The 25,527-nt window shown below is 38.8% G+C and overlaps 1 protein-coding gene and 1 long non-coding RNA gene across 7 annotated transcripts in view; one reads left to right on the top strand and one right to left on the bottom strand.

Annotated features, from left to right (window-relative positions):
• SNX16 (sorting nexin 16) overlaps positions 1–23,310 on the bottom strand; it is a 28,737-nt gene extending 5,427 nt beyond the window's left edge. The window contains exons 1-6 of one of the 4 annotated variants that reach the window (XM_064442486.1): positions 23,133–23,310; positions 22,202–22,276; positions 18,006–18,465; positions 14,084–14,170; positions 8,932–9,080; positions 3,187–3,256 (exon numbers count right to left, since the gene is read on the bottom strand). In XM_064442486.1, coding sequence (XP_064298556.1) covers positions 3,187–3,256; positions 8,932–9,080; positions 14,084–14,170; positions 18,006–18,377 — 678 coding nt within the window. In that variant the 5' untranslated portion in view covers positions 18,378–18,465; positions 22,202–22,276; positions 23,133–23,310. Of the gene's footprint in view, positions 1–3,186; positions 3,257–8,931; positions 9,081–14,083; positions 14,171–18,005; positions 18,466–22,201; positions 22,277–22,546; positions 22,807–23,132 lie in introns of those variants that run through there. The other 3 variants (XM_064442487.1, XM_064442488.1, XM_064442489.1) reach the window with 3 other exon arrangements.
• Positions 23,311–23,404: 94 nt separating this feature from the next.
• LOC135311886 (uncharacterized) overlaps positions 23,405–25,527 on the top strand; it is a 59,702-nt gene continuing 57,579 nt past the window's right edge. The window contains exon 1 of one of the 3 annotated variants that reach the window (XR_010371424.1): positions 23,405–23,860. This is a non-coding gene — a long non-coding RNA (uncharacterized LOC135311886). The remainder of the gene's footprint in view (positions 23,861–25,527) is intronic. The other 2 variants (XR_010371425.1, XR_010371423.1) reach the window with 2 other exon arrangements.

The raw sequence follows: 25,527 nt of genomic DNA, 5'->3' as shown, positions 1-25,527 counted from the left end.
CCTCTAGGAATCGTTCCAGTTTAGTCATCCTGTTTCATCCAAACCAATTAGGTGAATTCTACTGTATTTTGAAAAACTGAAGTTTTGCTGGTGCCCTAGCTGAAAATTGGCTGTTATTTCCTTAAGAATATAATGAAGTTATATTATTTCTACCTTTAGATCTGCACACATGAAAATTTCCCTATTCACAGAATAACTAAAAATATTCCGCAGGTGTTGTGAACTGTTTCATTGTTCTGTACGAGAACTGAAAAAGCCTTTTGAAAAAACTCATCTCTAGCTGCAATCTGTGTATCAGTTGCCCAAGGAAAGGAAGTCACTCTTCACAACTGAAAGAGAAAACATCATCATCATATTCTGAAGGCTGTGTAGGAGCAGAAAGGTGAACCAAAGCTGAGGAAGACCTATCAGGGAATTGTGTGTAATGAGACATCTTGCTCCTTGAAGAGCTGGACACCTGGTGAGGTACAGTTCTAATACTCAGGTGGGACAGATTTTCCCTGTAAGCTCTGGAAGGGCAACAGGACTAGGCCAGCTGGAAGAGAGCTTCACTTCCTTCTTCAGTGGATCATGAAACACTGATGGCTGGGAAAGGGCCTGTGGGAACAATTACCAAGGATATGACCAAAAAAAGATTGCTTTAGTGAATATTTTGCCTACATTTCCATGATTAAGTTACTGTAAGGCCTAAATGATTTCTAATGGGGGAGGTACCTGTACCCCTCCCAGAAAAGACAAATATGCTTTGGCAAGTCCTTACTGAACTGGAATAATAGAATGAACATAAACCAAATAGAGGATATCTCTGTTTTTCATTATCAGGAAAATAGTAACAGCAGAAAGTTGAAACAGAAGTGATTTTTGAGGTACCTTTAAAAAATGAACTCCAGGAATAAGTATGTGAACTACAGCATTTGCCCTGTAGTTGGGCACTGTTACAAAAAAGCAAGGTATGGATATAGATGCGCTCTGATATGTAGGAGTTCAGGATCCTAATAGGCAGGAGCAGGGCAAAAAGCAGGACCACAACTATGGATTTCGGGTGAGCAGACTTCAGTCTGTTCAGAAATCTGCCTGGAAGAGAAAATCCATGGGAAACCACCCTAGGGGGAAAAGCAGCCCAGGAGAGCTAGTTGACATTCAAGGATCATCACCTCCAAGCTCAAAAAAGGTCCATCTCAACAAGTAGGAAATCAAGCTTAGGCTGCAGGGGGCCTGTATGGATGAGCAAGGAGCTCCTAACTGTATTCAGACATAAAAAGGTTACTAGCATGGGAAGCATGGAGAGGTGACCCAGGAAGAATACAGGGCTGCTGTCTCACCTTGCAGGGACAGGGTTAAGAAAGCAAAGGCCAACCTGGAGCTGAATCAGGCAGGGGATGTAAAAGGAAACAAGAAAGGATTCTACAAGTACACAATCAGCCAAAGGAAGACTAGGGAAACCATGGACCTATTGGTAACTGGAGTGGGGGAGCTTGTGACAGATCACGCTTAAAAGGTTAAGGTGGCAACTTTGCCTGTCTTGACTGCTAAGACCAGCCTTCAGGAATCCCAGACCTCTGCAACCAGAGGGAAAGACAAAGAAGGGCAATACAGACTTACCCCCAGTGGAGGACAACCAGGACAGGGAGCTGGACATGTGCAAGTCCGTGGGGCCTGACAGGTTGCACCCAAGAGGGAGCTGGCTGATCTCCAGCTTGCTGTCCACCAGGACCCCCAGGCTCATGATTCAAAGATCATAATCAAAGATAATTAAGGTACTTGAGAATCCTTCATGTGATAAGAGGATGAGAGAGCTGGGACTCTTCAGTCTGGAGAAGGGAAGGCTCAGGGTGATCTTATCAATGGGTATAAATACCTGATGAGAGGGAATGAAGAAGAGGGAGCTAGACTCTTCTTGGTGGTGCCCACTGACAGAACAAGAGACAATGGGAACAAGTTCAGAAACAGGAAATTCAATCTGAACATACAAAACCACTTTTTTTACTGTGATGGTTATCAAACACTGGAGGAGGTCACACAGAGAGGTTGTGAAGTCTCCTCTGTAGATTATTCAAAATCTGACGGGACATGGTCCTGGGCAATCTGCAGTAGCTGACCCTGCTTGAACAGGAAGGATGGACTAGATGATCTCAGGAGGTCCCTTACAACCTCAACCATTCTGTAATAAAGTGGGGTATTCCTTGGAGAACAGAATTCTCTGACAGCTGTGTCTGACAACTTTACAGAGATGGTTAATAGCTGTGCTGTTGTAGTTCTAGCTATTTTAATAGTTTGCCTAAAATCCTATGGGGGAAAAAATAACCCTGAGACTACACCATGGTGCACATGATCAAAGTCTTGATGAAGGCAGCATTTAATTATCTGAATAATTCCTGTAATTTTTATTAGTTTTCATCAACTTATATAGCTATGATTAAAAGTGATTGTACAGAAATCAAATATGAGCTCATAACAGAAAAAGCATACCAAATCCTTCAGATGCGCATAGTAATGCACTCCCACTTACATGCAAAACAAACTGGTAAATATAAATTTAGTTGGAGGAGCACCACTTAACATTCATAATTTCTACAGCAACAACAACATATGTGCAATTCCAAAACACATTGTTATTTTATAAAGCAAGAAAACTAAGAAAACCTGTTCTAGACAGACTTGGTATAGTTGTGCATACCAGTGAAACACTTCTAATACAACAGGCTGCAGCATACAGTATTATTTGTTCAGCGTGCTCATATGCACATTGAAAGGCTGCTGTTTTACAACACTACTTGACACGCTGTTTTTGGTAGTCAGAATGAATCTTTTAATTACATTTCATAGAAAGAATATTTTACTTAAGACCTGATGTCTAAGGTGTATGCATTGTGTCAATGTGTTGAATTAAACCTACAAAAACTCTCTTTATATTCAGTAGTTGCCATAAAAACAAGTTTTATCCACTGGTCATAAAAAGCAAAAAGGAAGAGATTCTGTCTGGGAACATGGATCAGGTACAGCAAAGATTATTAGTCTGCACCAGTAAGCAGACTGTATCAGTTTTTGAAATATACCCATTTGCAAATTTTTGTGAAAGAACAGAAATAAAATGTTTCATTCCATATCATTCAGCAGATCTTACAACATCCTAACAACAACTACTTCCTTTTGCATTTTCTTTTTATCATACTACATAGCACTTACCCTGCTCTCTTCCAGACTGTCAAAAGGACCCGGAGGATCATCCAGACACAGAAATTCTCTCACTGGAAGGCTTAACCAAATAAAAGAGAGTGAATTACTTGATGTACAAAAAAGTAACAATCCTTAAATATGATGATACAAGGGCAGTATTTCTTTAAGAGGCACAAGCATCTATCCTCAAATTTACTCCCAAGTATTCAAAATAATGTTAACAAACTATTAAGTCTCAGTTGTATGTGTTAACCAGGGACAGTATTTAAAACTTGACTTAAGCAGCAGCACAAATATAGGTAGAGTTTTCAAACGGAAAGTAAATTTAGAACATAATTTTTTCAAATCTTCAGAGAATTTGTTGCTACAGGACAACTGACAAGCAAGTTTATCCTTTTGGTACTGAAGAGGTTTAAAAAATTCTCTTGGTGCACAATAAATATTAAAAGATGGATTAAAAAGTATGCTGCTACAAACCACACACAGATCCCTTCAGGAAGTATCAGTGGAAATAAGCATGGTTACTGAAACATGCTTACATGACTCCATTTTGCTAAGATCATAATCCATTGACATATACACAGTGTATAATTTTATATATATACACACAGACAATATATAATTTATCTATCTATATATAAAGAATAGTAAGTTATAAAAGAATAAGAAGTGTCAAGGTTAATGTGCTATGGATATACTACATAGCATCTCTAAACACACATTTTGAACTAATGCATTCAACTTAAAATTGTGTAAAACTATAACAGCTGTCATCACCCTCTAGGCATTGTTTTGCCAACGCCAGAAGGTGGAAGTCCATACAATCCTGTGGTTTACTATAGCGTATTTTGAACATCTTGCTCATTCTATCTTCCAAGCTTAGATTACTTTTCACAGAACTCCAACATCTCCAAACATGTCCCTTCACCCACCTTTCTTGCTCTTTTGTATTCAAGCATCTATAAACAACTTCTGATCAGCATACTACTTTCTAACTAATTGTGATTATGGTAACTTATGAGCAATTCTGCGCTTGCACTCACTACTACAAATCTTTAAATCATCTCCTGCTGCGATGAATGCACAGAAATGGAAGACATGAATCCAAACTAGTTCCCTATCCTTTCCTCCCACCCAAGTCCCATGGGAAGGTAAGGGCAAGAAGTAGTAGTTTTCTACTTTCCCCTCATTCTCTGCATTTGAGGCAGAAGCAAAGTACAAACACAAGAAACTTCTTTTACCCAGCTACTAATCTAATCAAACAGCTTCAGGTTTAGCAAGCAAAATGGGGAGAAGGTTTTCAGCAAACCCTAAGCATTGACCATGCCACCACTTTTAGTTTTAGAAAGGCTCTGAAGAATATTTATCTAAAACACACTGAACCTTTATTTCGTTGCTGCATTTTTGTAAGCCTGTTTTGAAGTGCTTATTGCTCATGTGAAGATACCGGTGGGTTTTTTTAGCCAATGGCTGGTGAGAATTCTTGTCTTTGTATCCACTTTCAACTCATCAATCTTTACACCAAGCTGAAAAAAAAAATTCTCCTAGAATCATGATCATTCCTTTCCCACTGAATCTATGACAAATGTAATAAAACCTTTCTTTTTCAAGCCCTCTCCGCTGGTTTACATTCATCAGTCCATGATATGTGCAAGCCATAGCCTAAACCTGTACTATTAAAACAGCTTCTCCCATCTGCTCAGATAAATAATAAAAAATTTCTGCTATTTCAACCAAGACTATCACTCCAGTTAGCACAAAAAATGATAGAGGATAACAAGTAATTAGTTAAATTATTAGAAAATATAACCTCAAACCAAATGAAAAGTTATTCAGGCATGTAAAGTACTTTTTTAAGGAGAAGATCAAGGTTGTTCCTTTCCCCTCCAAATAGTTTAATCTGTTTGAAGTGACCCTTTTCCAACTGTTCTTTCCATAAAGATGAAAGTTGTGCTGAATGAACTTACATGTGCCTAATGCAGAAGAATTAAGTACATGGAAACAATTCTGCTCACCATTTTTATTCAATATCTTCATCCTTATTCACATAGCTCAGTCCAAACATATTTTAAAAGTATTTAATTTCTACATTTTGCTGTTAATTTTATTGTCTAAAGGGTTAATTTAAGACGGCATAACATGCAGTAATGCTTGTGAGTGAAAAACAAAAGACCCAGATGTGCAAAAATATCCCATCTACATATATCATCTGCTTACATCAGGCCAACCCCTTTTTTTTTTCATTTTCCAGAAAACTGTGGCTCTTTCCTATAGTTTTTAAAACTTAGTGAAATTGGAAATTTTAGATTTATTGTTTTACATAAGGAAGGCAAGAAACTTAAAACCACAGGTCCCTGAAAACATTGTTTCTTTAACTAAAATATGCACCTGATGGCACAAACATTCATTTGCAGCCTAGCTTTACTCTGGGAGTCTGCTTTGACCCTGCTCTCCCCTCCATGTGTTACACCTCTTTCTTTCATTTAACAAATAGGAGAAAGTTCTGCCTTAAAAGTATCACAGAAATCTTCTACATCACGTAATGGAGATTGCTATACATGGCATCTTTCTTTGCTCCTATGCTCCCTGACATCCTTCTCAGGAGTGGCAGCAATGCCAGTGTACACCAGTGTTCGGGAGGGCTGCACGGGGCAGTGCCACACGTGGGATCCCTGACAAGACTTAACAGCTGACCAAGTTCCTCCCTTTCAACCTTCTTCCTACACAGGGTGGAGGCAGAGCAAGCTGTATCATCTCTATAAAGCCAGATGACACTTCTGTTTAGCCAGCTAAACTTCTTTCTCACACTGCATGAGTTATATGAAATTTTCTTGAACACATTAAACTCTGTGGGTGGATATCAGTTTGATCTTTCCCTGGATCTTCAATACAAGGCAAAATATGAGAAGAAATCCATAAAATGCAGACTTTGAATTTAGTCACTGGCATACCATCCTACATTTTATCTTTAAAACCAGATTCCCAAAGTAGTTTATCAAAAAATAGGTATACTAAATGAGGTCTCCTATCCCTGAAGGGCAAATATTTCCCACTGTCAATACGCCTCAATGATAATACAGTGCATAAAGGAAAATGAAACATACTTCTCTACAAAGAGAACAGGCTTATTTGGTTTTGGTAGGACCCAGGCAGTCTAACCTATTTGCAAAACTGTAAAAGTATGTGGTGAGGTTTTACAGAGGAAGCGGGGTCAGATGCTCACCACTGCTTATGTAAGGTGCAAATATTAATTTCCTCTAATAGTAACTTTTATTCTCTGATAAGTAGGGTTAAAAAAAAAAATCAGACAGATCAAACCTCCCTGGTTTTAACCACTTCCTGAGGAATCCAGACCTTCCATAGATTCAAACATTACAACCTATTGGTATGGCTTATATTAAGTTTTTTAATAAACTTTACCTTCTTGCTTTACTTACACAGCCAAGATCAGAGTTTTCCTCAAAACCACACTGCAGTTACCTATCTGTTAATTAACCAAAACACAAACTGATTCCACAAACATTTAAATTCCCCTTTGTATCTGATGAGCAATGCAGTCTAAAAGCTATGTTTTGGGTTTTTTTTCCTTAAATTATGACTAAACACTATTTTGCCCAATATGGACCTTCATCAAGATACAAACAAGCTAGCTGAAATACCAAACTAGCTGCAACAACATGAAGCATAAAGTCTTCAATCTATTCAAGCAAAGTCCATCCAGCCCACTAGTCTGTCTCTAGCAGCATAACGTAAGTGGCATTTAAATTTTTTTTTTTTGGCACACACTTTATCGTCTAATTTTAGAATCAGGAAGTTCTTACACTTCTCAGCCACATATTTCACCCATATGATCATGTTTAACAGCCACTGACAGAAAGCTCACAGGTTTATCCCAATTTCTTTTTGAAAACATTTAAGCTATCTGTCTCTGACATTTCACAACAAAGCTTCACAGCTCAGTGTGACATATTGAAAGATGACTATGAATCATCCAAAATACTAACATTCTTTACTCACCTTCCCTATACCCTCGATGATTTCATATGCCCTGTTTAGCCAGCCCTTTCCCAAAACAGACTGAAGAGAACAGTACTCCTCTTGTAGCGAAGTCGGTTTGTATCCTCACCTGTTCTTGCTTGCCTGCTCTGTACTTCTACCAGACCCTCTTCTGAAATTGAATGCTGTGTTTTAGCATTGGACTATGTGGAAGTGCAATTCAGATTCCCACAGCAAAGACATTTTTCTTCCCCTTTCAAGTTCCTCTTCAGCAATTTTACTGCAACTTTGACTATTGCTGAATACTGAACTGATTTAGAAAACTGTATTAATACCAATATTTTCCAGGTTCGAAAAAACCCACAAAAACTAATTGAGTTTATGATTCTGTATATATGTACTTACTGTCATTTTGCACTTCATGACATGAAATTTAATGTTAGTAACTCAGTGCCTCAGGATTCTTCTACAATACTCCATGATCTCATTGTTCATTCCCTTTTCCAGATAATTTCCAGATACTCTGATCATCAGTGTCCATAACAGTGATCTGCATTCCATACATAATATCCCTGAATTTCCAGCAATCTTTTTCCCCTTGCCTTTCAGCCATTTTATAGAAGCTCCCTCATAACTACTTGTAAGATAGATTTCGCTCTGCAACAGACATCATTGCTTTTCCAAGTATTATTTTTGTTTACCTGCTTACCACTTTGGGAATTTTATTACAAGCAGCACCAAAAGTCAGACTTACTGATCTTTAGGTCCCAAACCCAACAGTCAATGCCTTATAAAAGTGTGCCAAATGTAATTATAGCCATCCTACTAAAAAGTAAAGTAGATATGAGCATTAGATAGTCTTACACCACAGCTCAGCGATTTTACATTTTTAGTTCCTTTAAAATTCTTGAGGGAATGCTGTTTGCTCTAGATAATTTCTTAGTCTTCAGTTTTAATTGAGTTTCAGATAAGACAGTCCTCAGACTCATTCCTCAAATCTCTGGTACAGCAACCTCACGCTTTTTATTTCTATTGTTTAAAACTAGCTGCTCTGCCTCTAGCAACTTGCTTACTAAAACTTTCTTTTGGCCTGTATTAAAGTGATTCTACATTTCTTTTGCCAGAATTATGTTCTGCTCACCTTCCAGCATTGGAAGAATCTTCCACTTTGTATGAAAAAAGATACTGTTCAAAGTGACTTCTGCACTTTGTAGCTTAAACATGTTATGTTTTTCAGACTCTCCTTAAGCCTTTTCTGATTGGTGGTTTACATTTACTTATGCAAAGCAATCTATAAGGTACTTCTATTACTATCATGTCATGTAAATGAAAAACCTTTAGTTTAATACACATTTTAAGAACTCATCACATAATAGTGTGGGTACTTTCCATTATGAAAGTCTAACATTTAATCTCAATATAAATTAAAAATGTATCAATTCTGCATGGAGCACACAGAAGTAATGTTTTAGGAGTAAACATGGGATTAGTCTAACATTTTAAATACTACAGCTTTTAGTTAGTAGTTAACCACGTACAAGTCAAAATACTGCAGTTCCTCTTCTTTTCTTAGGTTAAAGTGGGATTAACTTAATAGGACACTAAATTCACGTAATGACCAAATGCACAACTTGAATGTTAATGAAATTCCTCACTGTGTTGCTAAAAGATACACTGATAGAGTTAGGAGCTTATATGAGGAGTTTGCACACACGCACACACAAAATCCAAATCCACAAGCAAAGTTTAGTTACATACCAGTTAGCAATATCTTTGTGAGCTACTAGGTTCTGGAGGAATGCTTGTAGTCCCAACTGTCGATCTTCCAAGAAGTCAGGATTATAATTATCCTTGAACCAGCGCTTTGGTGGAAGGGCCAACCGAAAGCCTGGAAACATATCTTTTAGCTGAAACAGAAATTAAAACCAAAGAAAACCAACAAAAAAGTCTCGATGAAATACTGAATTTGACACAGGTACTGACTTCACGCAGAATTACAGGATCTTGCTATCTTTTTTTAAAGTACAAGAATGTCTCAACCGTAAGTGCAATCCAATTTACGACAGAACTGTGTCCAAAATTTATGCTACTTGCTGTGTTGCCTTAATCAAATGACCTCTCAAATTTACAATATGAAAATCAGAATGAGAGACTTTGCTTTGTTATTTAATGTCTGAGTCTGCTATTTAATGCCTTTGAGTCATTAAGTATAAGAAAATTGTATGTAAGTAAGAAGTATCAGATGAAGAAGCATTTTAGTGTTGTTTTTTCTAAAGCACTCAGGGATACTAAGTACTACATAAATAAAAAAGCCCATCACAGACTTACAACTCTGAAACTCGTCTCTTTTGGGGGGCTAGCAGAATGCATTACAACACATGAATGGGATACTTCTAGCAAAGAGTAGCTCCTTGTATACCCAGAATATTGAAATTTCAATATGGATGGGGCTCAAACTCTAGTACTAACATGCAAAATTTTGTTTTTGAGTTACTTAAATAGTAATGGTCTATACTCAACATGAGAAATACCTAGAATATTTCTCTGAATTAGAAATTAAATATGCAAGTGAATGGAAGCATAAAATCATATAATGACATCCATAATTAATTGGCACCCATGGACATTATTTTTCTAATACATTTGCAGATCAAAAAACCATGAACACTTTCATTAGAAAATTTTAGGTGCCCTTCCTTAGAAGGGATGCTTGACCCAAAAAAGATCTCAAAGAGGATTTAAAACCAACAGGAAAAAGAAAACAGTTTTTACAAAATCTAACATTTCTCCAACTGCCACAAGAATTGTTTAATCTTTTTCTGAAGACAGGATCAAGCCAACTTCTGTCAGGAACGTACTGCACATGCCAAACGCATTCGCATGAATGTTCCAGTGACAGGGATTCCAGAACATGCCTTGAAAACAGTTTAGCTCTCAGCATTTACATAGCTGCAAGGTAATTCTTCAGTGTGTGCCTTGAGCCTTGCATGGCAAATTTTAAGGCTTCTGTCAATAAGCTTTATTTAACTACTCTTTATGGACTCATTGAAAAACTAATAGGTAGCTCTTTCAGCAGAATAAGTTTTAAAGAAGTTAAAACAGATACTGTGTTTCAGCTAGAATCTCTTTACACCGTTCAAAGGAAGAACCACATTAGTGGATTACCCTTGTTCAGGAAAGTACAGTTTCACAGCACAAGAAGGGTGATTTTTTTAGCATCAGAAGTACTGTATATTCAAATAGGCCATGATAACTACTAGTTTCTTATTTATAGAATGGCTTATTATCAAAGCCTTGCTTTTTATTACTGCATTTAATTATTTAAGTACATGTTTTCCTCTTCTCTTACTGAATTTCATGTTGATATTAGACACTTCTTGATATTTTTAAGTTTTACTTTGGTCATTCAAAGTTCCTTCATCTCTTACCAAGTCATCATTAAAACCATATATGTAAGTATCCTCTGGGCTCCATAACTCCTCTTAAGTTAATAAAATACTGAATAGAACTGAACCCAAAAAAGATAACAAAATGAGTTCCTGTGTTAGTTGTGGAGAGGACCACAGACAAAAGCTGTGAAAGCTTTTCAGCCACACAGATTTCTGCTTAATGGTAGTTTCACTTGTCTGGTTATGTAGATCATGTAATTTATTTCTAAGCAAAGAATACGCCTACCCACAGATTACTCCTTTTGTGGATGAAGAGAGTATGAGAAAGCCAGCTGCTGTCAGCAGACTAATTTTCAACAGCACAGTCCTGGGGCATTTTTCTTGAACACTCCTCAGACACAGCAGGAAAAACCGTGGGTCAGACAAGTTATGCTGGCTGTGACTGCTTGCTCACATCCAGCATCTTTTCTACATGTCTCTCCCCTACATCATCACATGAGAGATTACGCATGTCACATGAAGAACAGTCTCAGGGAGAAACAGTTAACTACTCGGTTCCTGAGACTGGCCATTTCATTATTTGTTCAACACCTCTACCAGCATAGTAATAAAGTTCTTTTCCCACCATTTTTTTGACCGAAGAGTATTCCTCACTTAGATCTCCAGTCCACTAGGTGTTCTTAACAAACAGAACCTATGCATCTAGCCAGATGCCTGCACTTTAGAATTTGAGGAGTTAGGAACAAAGGCTGCCACGTTCTAACATCCTCCAAGATTAAATTTTTTGTTAATATTACAGCAAAAGACAGTATTTCAGTCTTTGCTGCATCATTTGCTATTTGCTGCCCATAGTTTGCTCTCGAGTAATGGATCTGTTATTTTACTGCGTCCTTCTCTTACTGCTCTCTGATGATTTATAGAACTTTACCTATTGCTCTTAGCATCCTGTGACAGTCCATCTTGCATCTCAGCACTTCTTCCTTAGTCTTCAGAAGTCTGTATTACTCCCTCGTGCTGATTTCTAATTGTACTTTTTTTTTTTAAATTACTTTTGACTTTGAAATCATTATGTGACTTCTTGCACAGCCATACTGGCAGTATCTAATTTTTGCCTTACATTGGATTACTTGGCCATCATCATCTATTTTGTCTTCTTTCAGTAGGTATGGAGTTTTCATAACCTTTTCATTGCCTGGAAAGTAGATAGCTTTGAAATTCAAAGAACTTGTTGCTCACACTTAAAATCTGTTCACGTCAATGTGCTGCTGCACTTAATTTCATTCATAAAGAGAAAATCCATGGTTTTGAGCTCTTTTACTCCCATTCATCTGTATTTCATCAGCTGTTCCTTATTAAAAATATTTCAGAAACTACTGGAAGTACAAAACACTTTCTAGGATCCTACAGCCATCTGTTCTGCCTTCTTTATTTTCTTTTGAGAGATCAGGGCAAATAAAGAATGCTATTACTAAGTTCACTAGCTGCTTCTATTAGTTAGCTAAGCTGCATTCATTCATCTATTCCTGATTTTATCTACCCATGCCCCAAATGTACTTATTCTCACATCTTCTCCATTTTTAGCCACTGCCAAAGTCCAACTCTCAGTTCAGTTTGGACTTCTGAGTAAGTATGTATCAGGCATATACAAACCATAGTGCTCTTTTGTCTTTACCTGGTCTTCCTTAAAAGCCACTCCCTCTCTGTTAATACTTTAAACTGATCCACATAGTGATAGATTATTCAATTCAGTTGGCATTTAATGCCAAATTTCTAATACCATTTCAGGGAATGAATAATTTGCCACAAACCTCAAGAAGGATGGTGGGGAAAGGGCAGTGTATTTTTCTTGTTTATATTGAATTTCTAGGAGATAGGGTACAGAAAATCCTGTCAGTATACATGCATGCAGCTTCCTGTCTGTATTTGCCATTAGAGAACAAGGAACTGCAAGCATTGCACTGTGTGTTTTGAATCACTGATGTGTGGATATAAACATTTGCTCTTGGTTGGTAAGACATTATGCTGTTCACAATACCAAAATGCCAGCTCCAGGAACTGAAACATACCATAATGCTGAAACTCCTAGAAAATTACAGAATAGTAATATAGTAAAAGTTTAGATGTATGCCAAAAGATGTAAAAGCTTCATCCAGTGATACAAGGGAAAAATAAACTTCTTCCTTTTAAACAGAAATCCTAATACCTATAAATTGTGCTAGAAGCCAAACATTTTTGTCAAAGATTTGACTGCAAAGACTAAGGACTTCACTTGTAGCATCTAAGTATCTAGTCTAAAATGAATACCTCTGACATTTTAATTTTTCAGACTACTGATAACCACACTAGAAGTAAACACTTGCAAGCCAGTTTTTGACCTATACCTGACATAGCTGACCAAAATACAAACTCTTGTATGACTTGACTTCTGAAATTTCAGTTGAAATTCCCAGACCATCATGATCATCTCAAAAGAAGTCAGGCTTTTGCCAATATCAAGGCACTCCTTAACTTAGGATAGAAAGAAATCTCTAAACTAATTCCCATTAACAATTTGTGGCAGTTTTAGACTGCACTGATGTTTTAAAGGTAGACTAAAATATATCCAAACAGTTCAAACCAAGAACCCAGAAAATTTAAGTTCAAGTCCATATTCAAAATTTCAGCAGAATTAACTTCTTAGTTGTTAGGCACGTTGATCCAGGAAGAAAAGGTACACAAAAAAAATCCTTACTATAGGTAAAAAAAGAGAGCGTTAAAAAGTTAAGTTGGACATGAAGGAACATAATAGCAGCAAATGTGTTAAACTTGCAATGAAAGATTATTCTTCGGAGTGGACAGTAGGACAAATAAAAGTGCAATTCTACTTTTATGCTTCTGTAGAAGTAATGCTAAATGGGATAGCCAAATGCTATTTACCAATTAAAAGACTTGTGCTTTTTAGACAAACATTTTTTGCTTTCAAGTGTTCTAAAAATATGAAGTTGCTGACCCAGAACTACTTACCTGCCCTCTTGGTTTTCAGCTTCAAAGATCTGATATAATATTTCACAGTTACCTTCAAAGACACTGAAAACAGCTGAAGACTGACCCACATACAAAGAACTTCCTATGTTCTTGAAACTTCAGTTTTATTATAAAATAAAAAAGCAGAGTTTATGGCACTGAAAAGGACTGAATAATTACTGGATCATTCTTGCAACAGAATACAGGCCCCTAGTACTATTTCCGTGCAGGAGATACAACTATTAAAGAGTTAATTTTCTTTATCACATACACTAGGAATAAATACAAAGTATGAAGCACACCAACACCTTCAGATGAAGAAATACCTTCTTTACATTAGCTGTAGTTATTTCATATATCTTTGAAAAAACAAGGAATCATATTTTCATTCGTAGTATGTGTTGTATATGCAGTAAAAAAAGCAAAAGAAAAAAGTGACAAAAATGTGAGACAAAAAATGAAACATGAAAGAAGAGCAAGGCAGTTTAGCTGACAATTTAAATGTGTATAATTCTCACCTTGTCATTAAGCCTGGAGAAGTCAGTGTACCGTCTGAAAACCACCCAACTTTCCTCTGGACTTCTTTTTACCAGTATTTTGTACACCTGTGTGGAAAAACAGGAATATCAGAAAAATGTGCAGAACTTCATGCTGCGTTGGCTGGACAGCTGAAATTATCCTTTATTTCTTAATGAAACAAAAAACTCGGATTAAAAAAATCCTTAAATAGATTTTTAAAAAAACCTTAATTATTAGTGTAAATTAATTTCAGACTATAAGAACGGAGTTACTATAATTTCTAAATACAGACAGAAAATAGTTAAAGAAATGGTTTGTGAAACTGCATCCAGATTTCTTCCCCAGAAAAAAAAAGTCTCAGCTATCAAAGAGGTAAGTGAACTATGTTTTAGTGATCTACTTTAACCTTTGCTGAATTATAGTTTTACTCATTATTCCTTGAGGCCAATCTGCTTTTAAGATGACTGTAATAGTCAGGTACTCAGGGTTATATTGTTTTAAAATGTCTCATCTGCCTTGCTTCACAAGGAAAAGTGATGCAAGATAAAAATAACATCATCTCTTGGTTCCATTTGTCTTGAACCTTAGGTTTTGTCTTTCCAGGCAAAACATGAACGCTTCCCTAGATAACTGCATCAAAATGATTATGCTAGCACTGTCCAATACTTCAGTTCTATCCTTTGAAGCAGAATTAGCAAGACAACAGCACAGCAGTACTATTCTCCTATTTAAAAGCAAATGGATTAATAAACGATAATAATAATAATAATAAATAAAAATCAAACTATTACCTTTCAGGAGGACTGATACTCAAATGCCTGAACACAGTGAATCTAACACCACACAACTTTAACTAGAAAACATTAAACAGTGTCTAGGAAAGAAGGGTTCTTATGTCACAACCCTGATTTCCCCAATGTAAGGAAGGAGAGGCTGTGCAAGTGTACTGGGTTAGCTTTCCCAATCTGGGTGTTCTCTATTTTTATTTTAAAAATAAAATACAAGGGAAAACAGATATTTTTGGAATAATAATGATAAACAATTCCTTACAGGCATTTAAACAACTTCTATTTAAAACATTTTCTAATCTGTTACATAGTAAAATCTTTTCCAGGATTTCATATTTTCACAGCAGGTTCTCTTAGCTGATAAATGCATTTTTCTTGTTGCAGTCCCAGCATGTGATAACCCCAGTGGTAGCCAACTTCTGTACACATGTGAGACTATTTTAACATTTTTGTATTCGATAAATATGTTAAGTTGCAGACGGTTTCACAAGCTACAGATAACTACAGTGCAAATTAAAAGCAAATTTTTCAGCAAGTACTTCTCTTATTTACATTTTAAACACCAAATTCACTTTCAAGCAGCATCACCTGTGGAAGTCAGGCACTTTGGCAGAGGTTGTATTTCAGCCATTAACTAAAAGCTATTAGCTTTTAAAATTCAAGCTACAAGACATGCCTGTGAAGCCAGCATTAAAATGTAATTCTTCTGCCTTGCATTTTCTGTATGTTTGTCCAAATATTTCAGCTTTCTTGTCATATCAAAGGTATAAATGGTTTTATTTTATGAAAACTTCATAAAGCAGAACTGCTGTACAAAATTGTGAAGACACTTTGCTAATACACAGTAAAATGTAGAACAAGCAGCTTTAGAATATGCTTGTGGATTTACTGGCTACTCAGTATTCTATTCTATTCTTTTATTCTACTAAAATTTCTGCCATGGCATTGCTTACAAGTGCACACATGAAAAAAATCCAGGTACTCTGACCCTCACTTTGAATGGTTTCCAAGTAAATATTAGACAACTTAAAATTAAAAAAAAAGTGCCTTCACAAATTATGGTCAACTTAATTGTAACAAGGAGCACAATTAGCTCGTCATTACTGGCCCCCAAAAACCCAGAAAAACCCAAAACCAAGTCTATGGTCAACCTGAAGAGATCTAAATATTTTTAGATTTCTTGCCAAAGTTGCAAAAAGTTTTGGTGGTTGGGTTTTTAAGATTTATAATTAACAAACAAGGAAAACTGGAGTATTACAAAAACGACAGTTCCTTCACATGAGGTCTTGGAAAAAAACTACAAATGAATTAAAAAAATTCACATAATTCCAGTCAATCCTGAATTGCCTTACTCCACAAATACAAAATATTCAATGAAAATATGCCAATATTTAGGAATAATCTCTGGCTAATTCAGCATCTCATTATCATTTCTAGTTGGCTTAACAAAAAAAAAAAGCAGCACTAATTGAACATTCCAGGACTGCCAACTCATTCAAGACCAACTGCTTACAAACAGAGACCTTTTTCAGCCTGGTTTTTTCTCCCATAAGCTTCAGCAGCCACCTACTCCAACACGCACTAACATTTAATTCCTGAAGTTAGTACATCACCCAGCTTAAGTAATTCAGATTCACATTTTTGGGAACTATGAGACGCTAACAAACAGTAAGAAAACTTCAGCAACTGAATCTCATCTCTTAGAGGTGATTTCAATTTGATGTCCACTGCCTTCCATCTCATTGATTTTGCATTCCAGAAGCAACCAAAGTTTCTAGGACTAATTACTTGCTGGATTTAATGCACAATAGCAAGCTTATTTTCAACATGCAACTGAAAACAAAGTTAATTATGTGCTTTCAAGAAACAAACACAGCAAGAGAAGTGAACTCAAAGTGCAAAAATGCATCCAAGCATTTTAATGATGAAGAATGTTTCATTTGTACTGTAACCTGGCCTTCTACCTAAAACACGGATTGAAAGTTGTCACTGAAAACAGCTGAAGAACATCTTACACACACACTGAAATATGCCTTATTTTCAGGCTAACCCTTGTTAATATAACAATACTAATAATTGTTTTAGTTTTGAAGGTATTATTTAAAAGGGATCTTTTAATCTACGCGTAAAAAAGATTTGGCTCTTCTCTTATGCTACTATGCACAAAGACATTAGAAACTGAAAAACTTATGACAAGACAAGCCATCCTTCTCAAATAATCATAGAGTATTTAATTCTTTGCAAAGAGAACCTGATGATTTTATTAGTATTTCAACAGTCATAGGGGCATTAGATGCCACACTTTTCTAATCTAAAAGAAAATAGGAGAAAAGAGTGTCTGCTATTTTGCCCTCCTTAGTTATTTGTAATTAATGTTGCTCTCCTGAAGTAACATAATTAATAAATGATTAGTAACAAACAACTTCCATCAGTCCCACAAGCGTTGCTGAATTATCTCAAAGAAACGTTTCAACCACATCCACAAAAACAAATGCGTTAATGTATTTATGGCATATAAAAAACCTGAATTGCCAGCTCCAATATATTTTGAGAAAAATTAATACAAGTCAGTTAAGCTTGCGTTCTGTGATGAGATACTGCGTATGTGACATCTCACTGATGTTTTCAGAACAGGTTTCCCCTCATTAGAAACCAAACCTAGCAATGCAAGAAGCTGAAAACTACATGTTTGCACTTCAGTGCAAATGATGTATCTTACTAATAACTGTAAAAGGCAAATATCAGGGTATCTTATAATTAATTTCAAATAAAAACCTGTTTTATTTAAGATGTTTAACTATCCAGAACTTCTGGAAAGTTCAATTTCACAAGGAATTGTAACTTTGCAAGGAATTCCTGACTCTTCCAGCAGAAATTGATAGCTGAAGTAGAATGAATTCTTTCTATTCCACATACACAATTACAGGAGAGACTGCTTCTGAGTCTCAATTTTCCCACCTGTATAACAGGAATGATATTTGCCTGTCAGATGGTAGTACTTTAAGCTAAATTGGTATTTGTGAAGTACTCCAACATCCCTGAACTCCAGGATTAATAATCAAAAGAAAACGCAAAGTACATTCAATTATTATCTTGTCATTACAGGATGAACTATACTATCCCCAAAACTTACAGTGAATTTTGCTCTTTCCTCCATCACCTCATAACCCAGTATAGTAGGTGTGGACGGTCGATCTTCCCAGCTCCTGGAATCTGTGTTCTGCTCTATTTCTTCTACAGGCTGAGTACAGTATTCTATGGATGTGTCCATAGCTGTAAATTTAGTCCTAACAAGTGGACTACTACACACAGATGACGTAGAACCAATCTGGTCAGGCACGCTCATCTTCTTAAAACTACCAATTGTAGAGTCCTCCAGCTGTCCTTTTGAGGAGCTGGAACTTGTTGAGATGCTCCCAAAAGAAGAGCTTCTTTGGTTTCTGTTTGTAAAGCTGGATGATGAATTCCCAACAGGAATAGGAACAGGAACGTATGGTGTTGCCATCCTTCATGAAAAAAAAACCTCAGTTTTTGGTCTAGGAATTTAAGGTTCATTTGCTGTATAAGCCATGTTTTCTCTTCAAGAACAGTACCTGCAGTGAAGGACAGAAAATATTGTTGTAATTTAAGTGAAAACAACACTAAGATATGCTTTGGAAGAATCTGTATCAACATCAAGATGGTAAGAGCAGTATCGATGGTTAAAATATTTTCACAAGAAATTTTGCTTCATATAGAACACTGCTTTTAAACTGTATCTCTACAGTTTGACAGCTTTACAGGAGTTCTGTCTTTCACTGCTATTAAAATTAAAATGACAGAAAGTTAAAGATTACAAAACAGAAAACCCTTTGTCCTTTATTATTTGTTATTTTATTTTATTGAAAAGTCAGCAATTTTTAGCCATATAAGAAGCTGTTGTGGTTTTAGTGACTGTTTATACTAAACAATACAAAAGCTTTTCTCAGAATTGCTTCTGTAAGATATCCAGCGCAGCCTACATGAGCTAAACACGCATGCAGCAATACATGACATGAATCAAAAGACACCACAGTAAACAACTTAGGTGAAAAACATATTTGCATGTATTGCATATTCACTGAAGTGTAATGGATCTGCTTTCAAAGTGAAATATTTTTTCAAAACAACTCTGTAGCATATAATACTGCAGACATTTGTAACCATGTTATCTGGGCACATTTTCTGTAGCTTGAATTGGAGCAATTAAGTTTTACAGGCATGTACATCAAAAGCAGGTTGCAATAGCAGCTAGTTTACCATTCCAGCAGATTAAAATGGAAAAAACAGATTCAGGGAAAAAGAGGAAAAAATATCAAATCTTTTATCTTAAGAAAATAATTTCAAACTGAATTTAATCTTTTGTATGCATGTGTGTACATTTCTAAAAAAGGCAAAAAACAATTAAGACAGCAATATCAAACTGCCAAAAAGGCACCATCTCCTCATTTTAACAAAGTACCCAAAGAAGAGCTCTTACAAGATGCAAATTAGATGCCACCTCTTTGGATTAATAGGATTTGAGTCACCAACTATTTCAACCAAGAGTATACCAATTAACCATGAGGCTGCAGGCGGCTGCGAAATGGGAAACCTGATTTACGTCATATATATAATCAATCATCTACTGGAGAAAAAACCAAATGAGTTTCCTAATTGCCAGGGTGAAGTGATGCTTTCATTCTCTTGCTCTAAATAAATCTTAGAGAACATGAATAAAGAAATAAATATGAAATGAACCAGCATCAACAAGAAACACTGAAAAATGCTCTTGAAAGAATGCCTTGAGTGAAGGAAAAAACAAATAACTTTGTCATCATTTCAGCTACACAGAAATCTTAACACAGTCTGTATGTCAGGAAGCTCAGGGAACCTGACCAACAGGAACAGTTTTAAACTGGCAGCGACTCCTCAGGAATACCTTTTGTTTCCCTATGGGATGAGGCTGGACACTTGGCAGCATCCGAGGGAGCAGAAATGTCAGTATCAACCCCTGCAGATTGACTTGTCTGGTCAGGTACAGGATTTGGACCATCCAGCAGCTACTGTTGCAGCATAGTCCTGTGCTTGGTTGTGTGACTTAACCCCACCTGTCAGATAGATGACCTGCTTCAGCCTCTTATAGTTTGAAAGAAGCAAGAGACAATGTCTTGGAGACAAGACATTCTTCTGGAGCTAGGCCAAGATCTAAATCCCTTTCTCCACCTGCATTTCAGTAAGTAAATCTGTTTTCTGCCTCAAACAATAAACTTTGAAATTTTTTTTTTAAATAGAGATAGAAATATCAAGTAAAGTATTCTCTGGTATTCTTGTCTGTGTAAAACACTGAACAAATAACTCTTTTTCACTTGCTACTTTGGTGACTCTTCCATGTCACCAGCACAAGGAACTGACAGCATCCGCTTAGAGAATACCCCACCCAGCTACGTTCCTGGGAGACGTGGGATTAAATCCCTAAAAACCAGAAGAACCCACTGAGTCCAGGTTTGCAACAAATAGAAGGATCTGTAAATAAAAAAAGTGGTTGTTATCTTCTGCTGCATGACTTCATGAATCTGAACCAGGAGAGCAAAATAAGCCTACATCTCAGGAAGCCTGGTGAAGATCACAGAATTCTAAGAAGAAAAAACACCTGTGCTTTTCAGCACTCTGGGGGAAAAAATTGCTCAAACAGACCAAAACCTACAAAAGCAACCATGAACCATGAGGGCAGTTTCACCAGTTACAATACTTGTGAACAGTGTCTTTCTAGAAGAACTTCCTTCTTTAAAGCGAAATGCCAGTCAAGAACTTACTATCTTGAACTTCCATACTTAAACTACTCTTAAATGCATGTGCATTGCTGAAAGGCTGAACCTATACTGGCAAGCAACGTTGCTCAACACAGATCTGTAAAGCACTTGGTGTTAAGAATCCAACATCTCCATTGTACATGCTTCAGCAGCTTTTATGTCAGACTAGCTGTAATTTGGTACCACTGACTTAATGCCTATTAGCAGCTGGACTGCATTAGGTCTGTTCCGGGGGTACATTTTCTGGTTTAGTTTCTTTTCTACTCTGCAAGACCATTCCAAATTGCGAGGCAACGCATATTAAATGGCGATGATCACAATATTTGCTTCTAAAGGAAATTCTTGACTCAATCTGACACAGTGAACATGCCTATAGATAACTAAAAGGGGCTGATAGTGTCACACCCAGATTCCTAAATCTGAAGAGTAACAGAAGAGTATTCTTTGAGTAACAGAAATGTCAAATGAGCGAAGGGCACACTGTGTGATTTTTTTTTTTCCCCAAGAAAACAGAAGAATAAATATACAAAGATATTCCATAAGAACTTACCAGACTCAAACACACACATGTATGTAAATCCATCTTAAACTGTAAAAGTATCACAGTTTCCAAATATCTAAAACATTTACATACTATGAATCACAACAGGGTTTAAAATGCCATTTACACTTTATGAAGGCTACACATTAGAAAAAGAATTCAGTGCTCAAATGAGGGGGGGGTACAACCTTAGTACTCAAGCCTTTTCTATGATTACAGAAGTTTACTGTCAATTCACACAATAAAAGGAACTGAAAATAATTTGATAAAAAACCCCCCACCCTTTTAGACAAACTGTATCGTTCCTTGCTTACATCACTTGCAGCGAGGAGGGAATATTTAGGTGCACAGCCTGCTACTACCCAAGCTTCACCACAGACTGGTCTCACACGTCACTGCAAACCAGCAGAATCATTACACTACACCAACTTTCAGAACAAAGAGATCACTCACGACACCTAAAAGATAATACGGTGACTGCACTCTTTCTTGTCTAGATATTTACTTACTTTACTTGTAAGAAACTTGTTTCCTGTTCAGTACCTGTGTGTGGTTTAGTTTGATTCCCATCTGTAAGTTAAGAATGTAATGAAAAGAAGACAACATTTGCTGGAAGTTCTGAACTGCCAGATCTGAAACAGGATAGGACAGAGTCCCAGGAACCCTACCGTCACATGCTACAAAACAGCATGACACCAACTTATCCTACTGGGTGTTTACAACAGTTGCCTCCCTTCTTGCGGGTGAAGCAAATAGGCTGTAATAAAACCACTTTAAAAGGGTTTGCCTCCAGCTTGCAGCTATCGCAATTCCAAAGCCTTTTAAACTAATGGTTTGTATGTTCAGCGAGAAACACGTAAGCCACGCCATTCAAAGATAATAGATTAGAAACAAAACAATCCTTACTTAACAGTTCTAATTGGATTTAGAAGACTTTCAGCTATGCAATACTATTTGTGATCTGGTTACATGTATTACCTCTCTGGACAACGCAGCCGGGCTGACCTCTGTTGTTTAGGATTTCAGTGCTACCGTGGGATGTCAGCTGAGGAACTAGTGGGACATTTAAAGAGACAACTTGCTGAGTTAGGTTTTATAAGTTTTTTTTAAGAACAATCGTTTTGTGGCGACTTCATTCAAGTTACTTAACAACATCATTTCACCTGTTTACGAACTCAAAGCTGGAGCCTGTTTATCACACCCCGCACGCACGCACAGGAGGGCAATTCCTGCCCCAAAGAGTCTCTTACTGAGTCACAGACAACTGAAGGTAACCGTCCCCCCGCCCCCAATTCCATAGCAGGATGCACTTGCGTTGCCTACCTCTGCCTGTGACTTAAAGGTTCTGAAACTGATAAAAACCGGGCAGCCACCCGCGACCGGCAGAGCCCCGGAGCGGGGCGGGCAGGGCCGCTCGGGCCCGTCGCGGAGGGACGCGGCTCCCGCCCGTCGCTGCGGGAGCGGCCGCCGCCGAGCCAGCGGTACCGGAGGGGCCGGGTGGCCGCAGCTCCACCGCCGGGCAAACCCTGCCCGGCCGCCCAGCTTCGGAAAGCGGCGGGTTTCACCGCAACGCTGGCTGAGGAACCGCCTCTGAGGTGAGGCGTCGCTTCCCAACCCCGCCCCGCCCCGGGGAAGGGGGGGTCCGGCCGGAGCTGCGCCACCGGCCGGCGCGGCGGGGAGGCGGCGGGGGCCGGCCGTGCCCGGCGCGGGACGGGCGGCGGCGAGGCTCCGCTCCCCCAGCCGACCCGACCCGACCCGATCCGGCCCGGCCCGGTCCGAGCCGAACCTCCCCACCGCCTGCCTGCCTCCTGCCTCCTGCCTCCTTCCTTCCTTCCTTTCCTGCCCCGCTCGCCCCTTCCTTCCCGCCCGCCGAGCAGGCAGTGAGGGGAGGACGAACGCCCCCGCTCACCTGCTCACCGCCGGCCTCGCCTCCCTCTGCCGCGCCACCGCGGGGGCCGCCCCTCCCCCTCGGCCGGCCCCGCCCAGCCCCGCCCCGCCCCGCAGGGGACGAAGCGGGCAGGGGGCAGCGGCGGCGGCGCAGGGACCCCAAGTACCGGCGTGCCCCCCCGCCGGCGCAGCCTCCGCTTCCCAGCAGGCAACGCCGGGCCCCGCGGCGGGAGCCGCCCGCGTTGCCCGTCGGGTGCCGTAGTTCCTCGGCGGCGCGGTGGCCGCTGGGACTTGTAGTTCTGCGGGGTGGCTGAGAGGTGCGGGGACGGCCCTGCGGGCGCCCGGGCCCCTGGACCGCCGGGCCCCGGGGAGCCTGGCAGGGGGAGCGGGGAGGGGGCTCCGGGCCCACGGGGGAGGGCGGCGGGTCCTCGGCCCCCCCCCCCCCCCCGGCTACCGGGCGCGGAAACCCCAGGAGCTCTGTCAAGTGCGGGGTGTTTGCGTGATTTCACCTAACGCCGCCATGAAGCCCTGCCGCCACGGCAGGCGCGCTCCCGCGGCTGGCTGGGAGGTGCAGCGCTGCAGCCGTGGGGAGCGCCAGGGGTAAAAGTGACCAGTGAGTTGTTGGGGGCGTCGGAAATCACAGTTCTTAAGTAGTGGTGGGGATAAACCAGCATCTTGCTATCTCATAGTGACCTAGGTACGTAAACAGGGATATGACTGAAAATGAACACGGCACAGTTTGTGTTAAAGGTACATTTTATTTATATATTTTTTTCTTTATACATCACATAAAAATGTGATACCTAGAATTTCTGAGAAAGTCTTGCCGTTGAGTTTTCATCCGGAGGTTAGCACACACGTGGTTTTCTGGGACTGCCTTTTCCCCTCCTTCGCATCTTTTATCTGGAAGGTACTTGAACACTTCAGGATTTTAGGGTGTCAGCAGCCTGCTCGAACAGTAGCTGTGGCTGGTGCCGGACATCTGTCTCACATTCAGGGGTCCGAAATCAGTTAGATTCTGTTTCCAGAAAATATTGCACCTCTTGTTGAAATGCTGAGCAACTGATCTGCTTGTTTATAATAAACCTGATACTTTCTGCAGGGCACGAGCGCACAAATAGTGTAGCGAAACTCTGCTGGGAAGGTGATCTGATCTGCGAGTGCAAACAGTGGTACGGCCTCTTGCATTACCCCTGTCAGTATACACTGCTCTGGGGGCTCCTGTTGCTGCCCGAGTGTAATTCATCTTCTGCTGAAATTATATTCTTAGGGTGTCAGGGAATTTTGTTCTTTGTTTTTTCTTTTTTCCCTTGTGTCATATTGTTTAAGCACTACATCAGACTCTTTGGAATGAATTTTGAACTTAGTGGTTTTTATGGATGCAGGTCTTTCAAGCAATTTCCTCGGATTTGGCAGGGTAGCTAGCATTCATCATGAGCAGAATTAGTAGATTTGAAAAGCATTTGTGAATGACTAGTTCAGAAGCCATGCCATGGGGAACATTTTTTTGATCTAATTTTCTCTTTAAATTCCCAATTCTGTTTTAAATATGAAGTCCTCAGAGGAGATAATACTGGAATTTTAAAATTTGTTATATTAATGCATATCAGAGGAAATTTAATCAATTGCATTTTGAAAATGGCACTGCTGAACCTGACAGGCTAAGCACATAGCTATTACAAAATTCAAACTTTGTCTCACTCAGGATGAAAACATCCTCTAACGTATAGTGACGGAGGAAAAAAAAAAACCTGCTAGAAACAAGAATCCTAACGTCCAGTTGTTCAGAACATGTTTTTCTATAGTAGTTGAACATACCTGAGCATTGCAATAATTCAGTTGTATATTATGTGTTTTTAAAATTTTTTACTGTATTTTTAAGGTTTTCTACCTATACCAAGCTACTTTTTGAAAAGAAATGAATTTTTTTCACCTCTAGAAAGATTTGATAGTTATATATGCATGTTTTTCAGTCTGTTAGTCAGTCTGTTAGTCAGCTATCCTAACAGCTTGTGACATGACATTTATTGTACAGGTTAACAGAATTTTTAACAGCCCCCCCGCCCCCCCCCCCCGCGATAGCGAGGTCAGTTTTCACTATGACACCGTCGATCAATCAAGAATCCTACTCCAAATCCTTGAAGAGAACAGGACAGGACACTTTTTGTCACACTGAGCAGGTACAGTAACAAGGCATGAGGCTGCATTTCTTTGGTCGTTTGGAAATTCCAAGGAAGTCAGTGGGATTTTTGGCTGCTGAGGAATGTGGGCTCAGTGCCTTCATGTCACAAGGTGCTATCCGCCCACAGAGTCATCAGGAATGACTGTTGCTTCACTGGGGTGAGAGAAACTATGCAGGATTAAGTGAACTAAAATCGCGTCCGTGTCCTTCCTGGTTTTCTCTTCACAGTAGTTCT

The sequence above is a fragment of the Phalacrocorax carbo genome, chromosome 2, assembly GCF_963921805.1.
Source record: "Phalacrocorax carbo chromosome 2, bPhaCar2.1, whole genome shotgun sequence".
In the NCBI taxonomy this organism is placed as follows: Eukaryota; Metazoa; Chordata; class Aves; order Suliformes; family Phalacrocoracidae; genus Phalacrocorax; species Phalacrocorax carbo.
The sequence above is the reverse complement of the archived record's forward strand: the minus strand, read 5'-3'. Positions and strand labels throughout refer to the sequence as shown.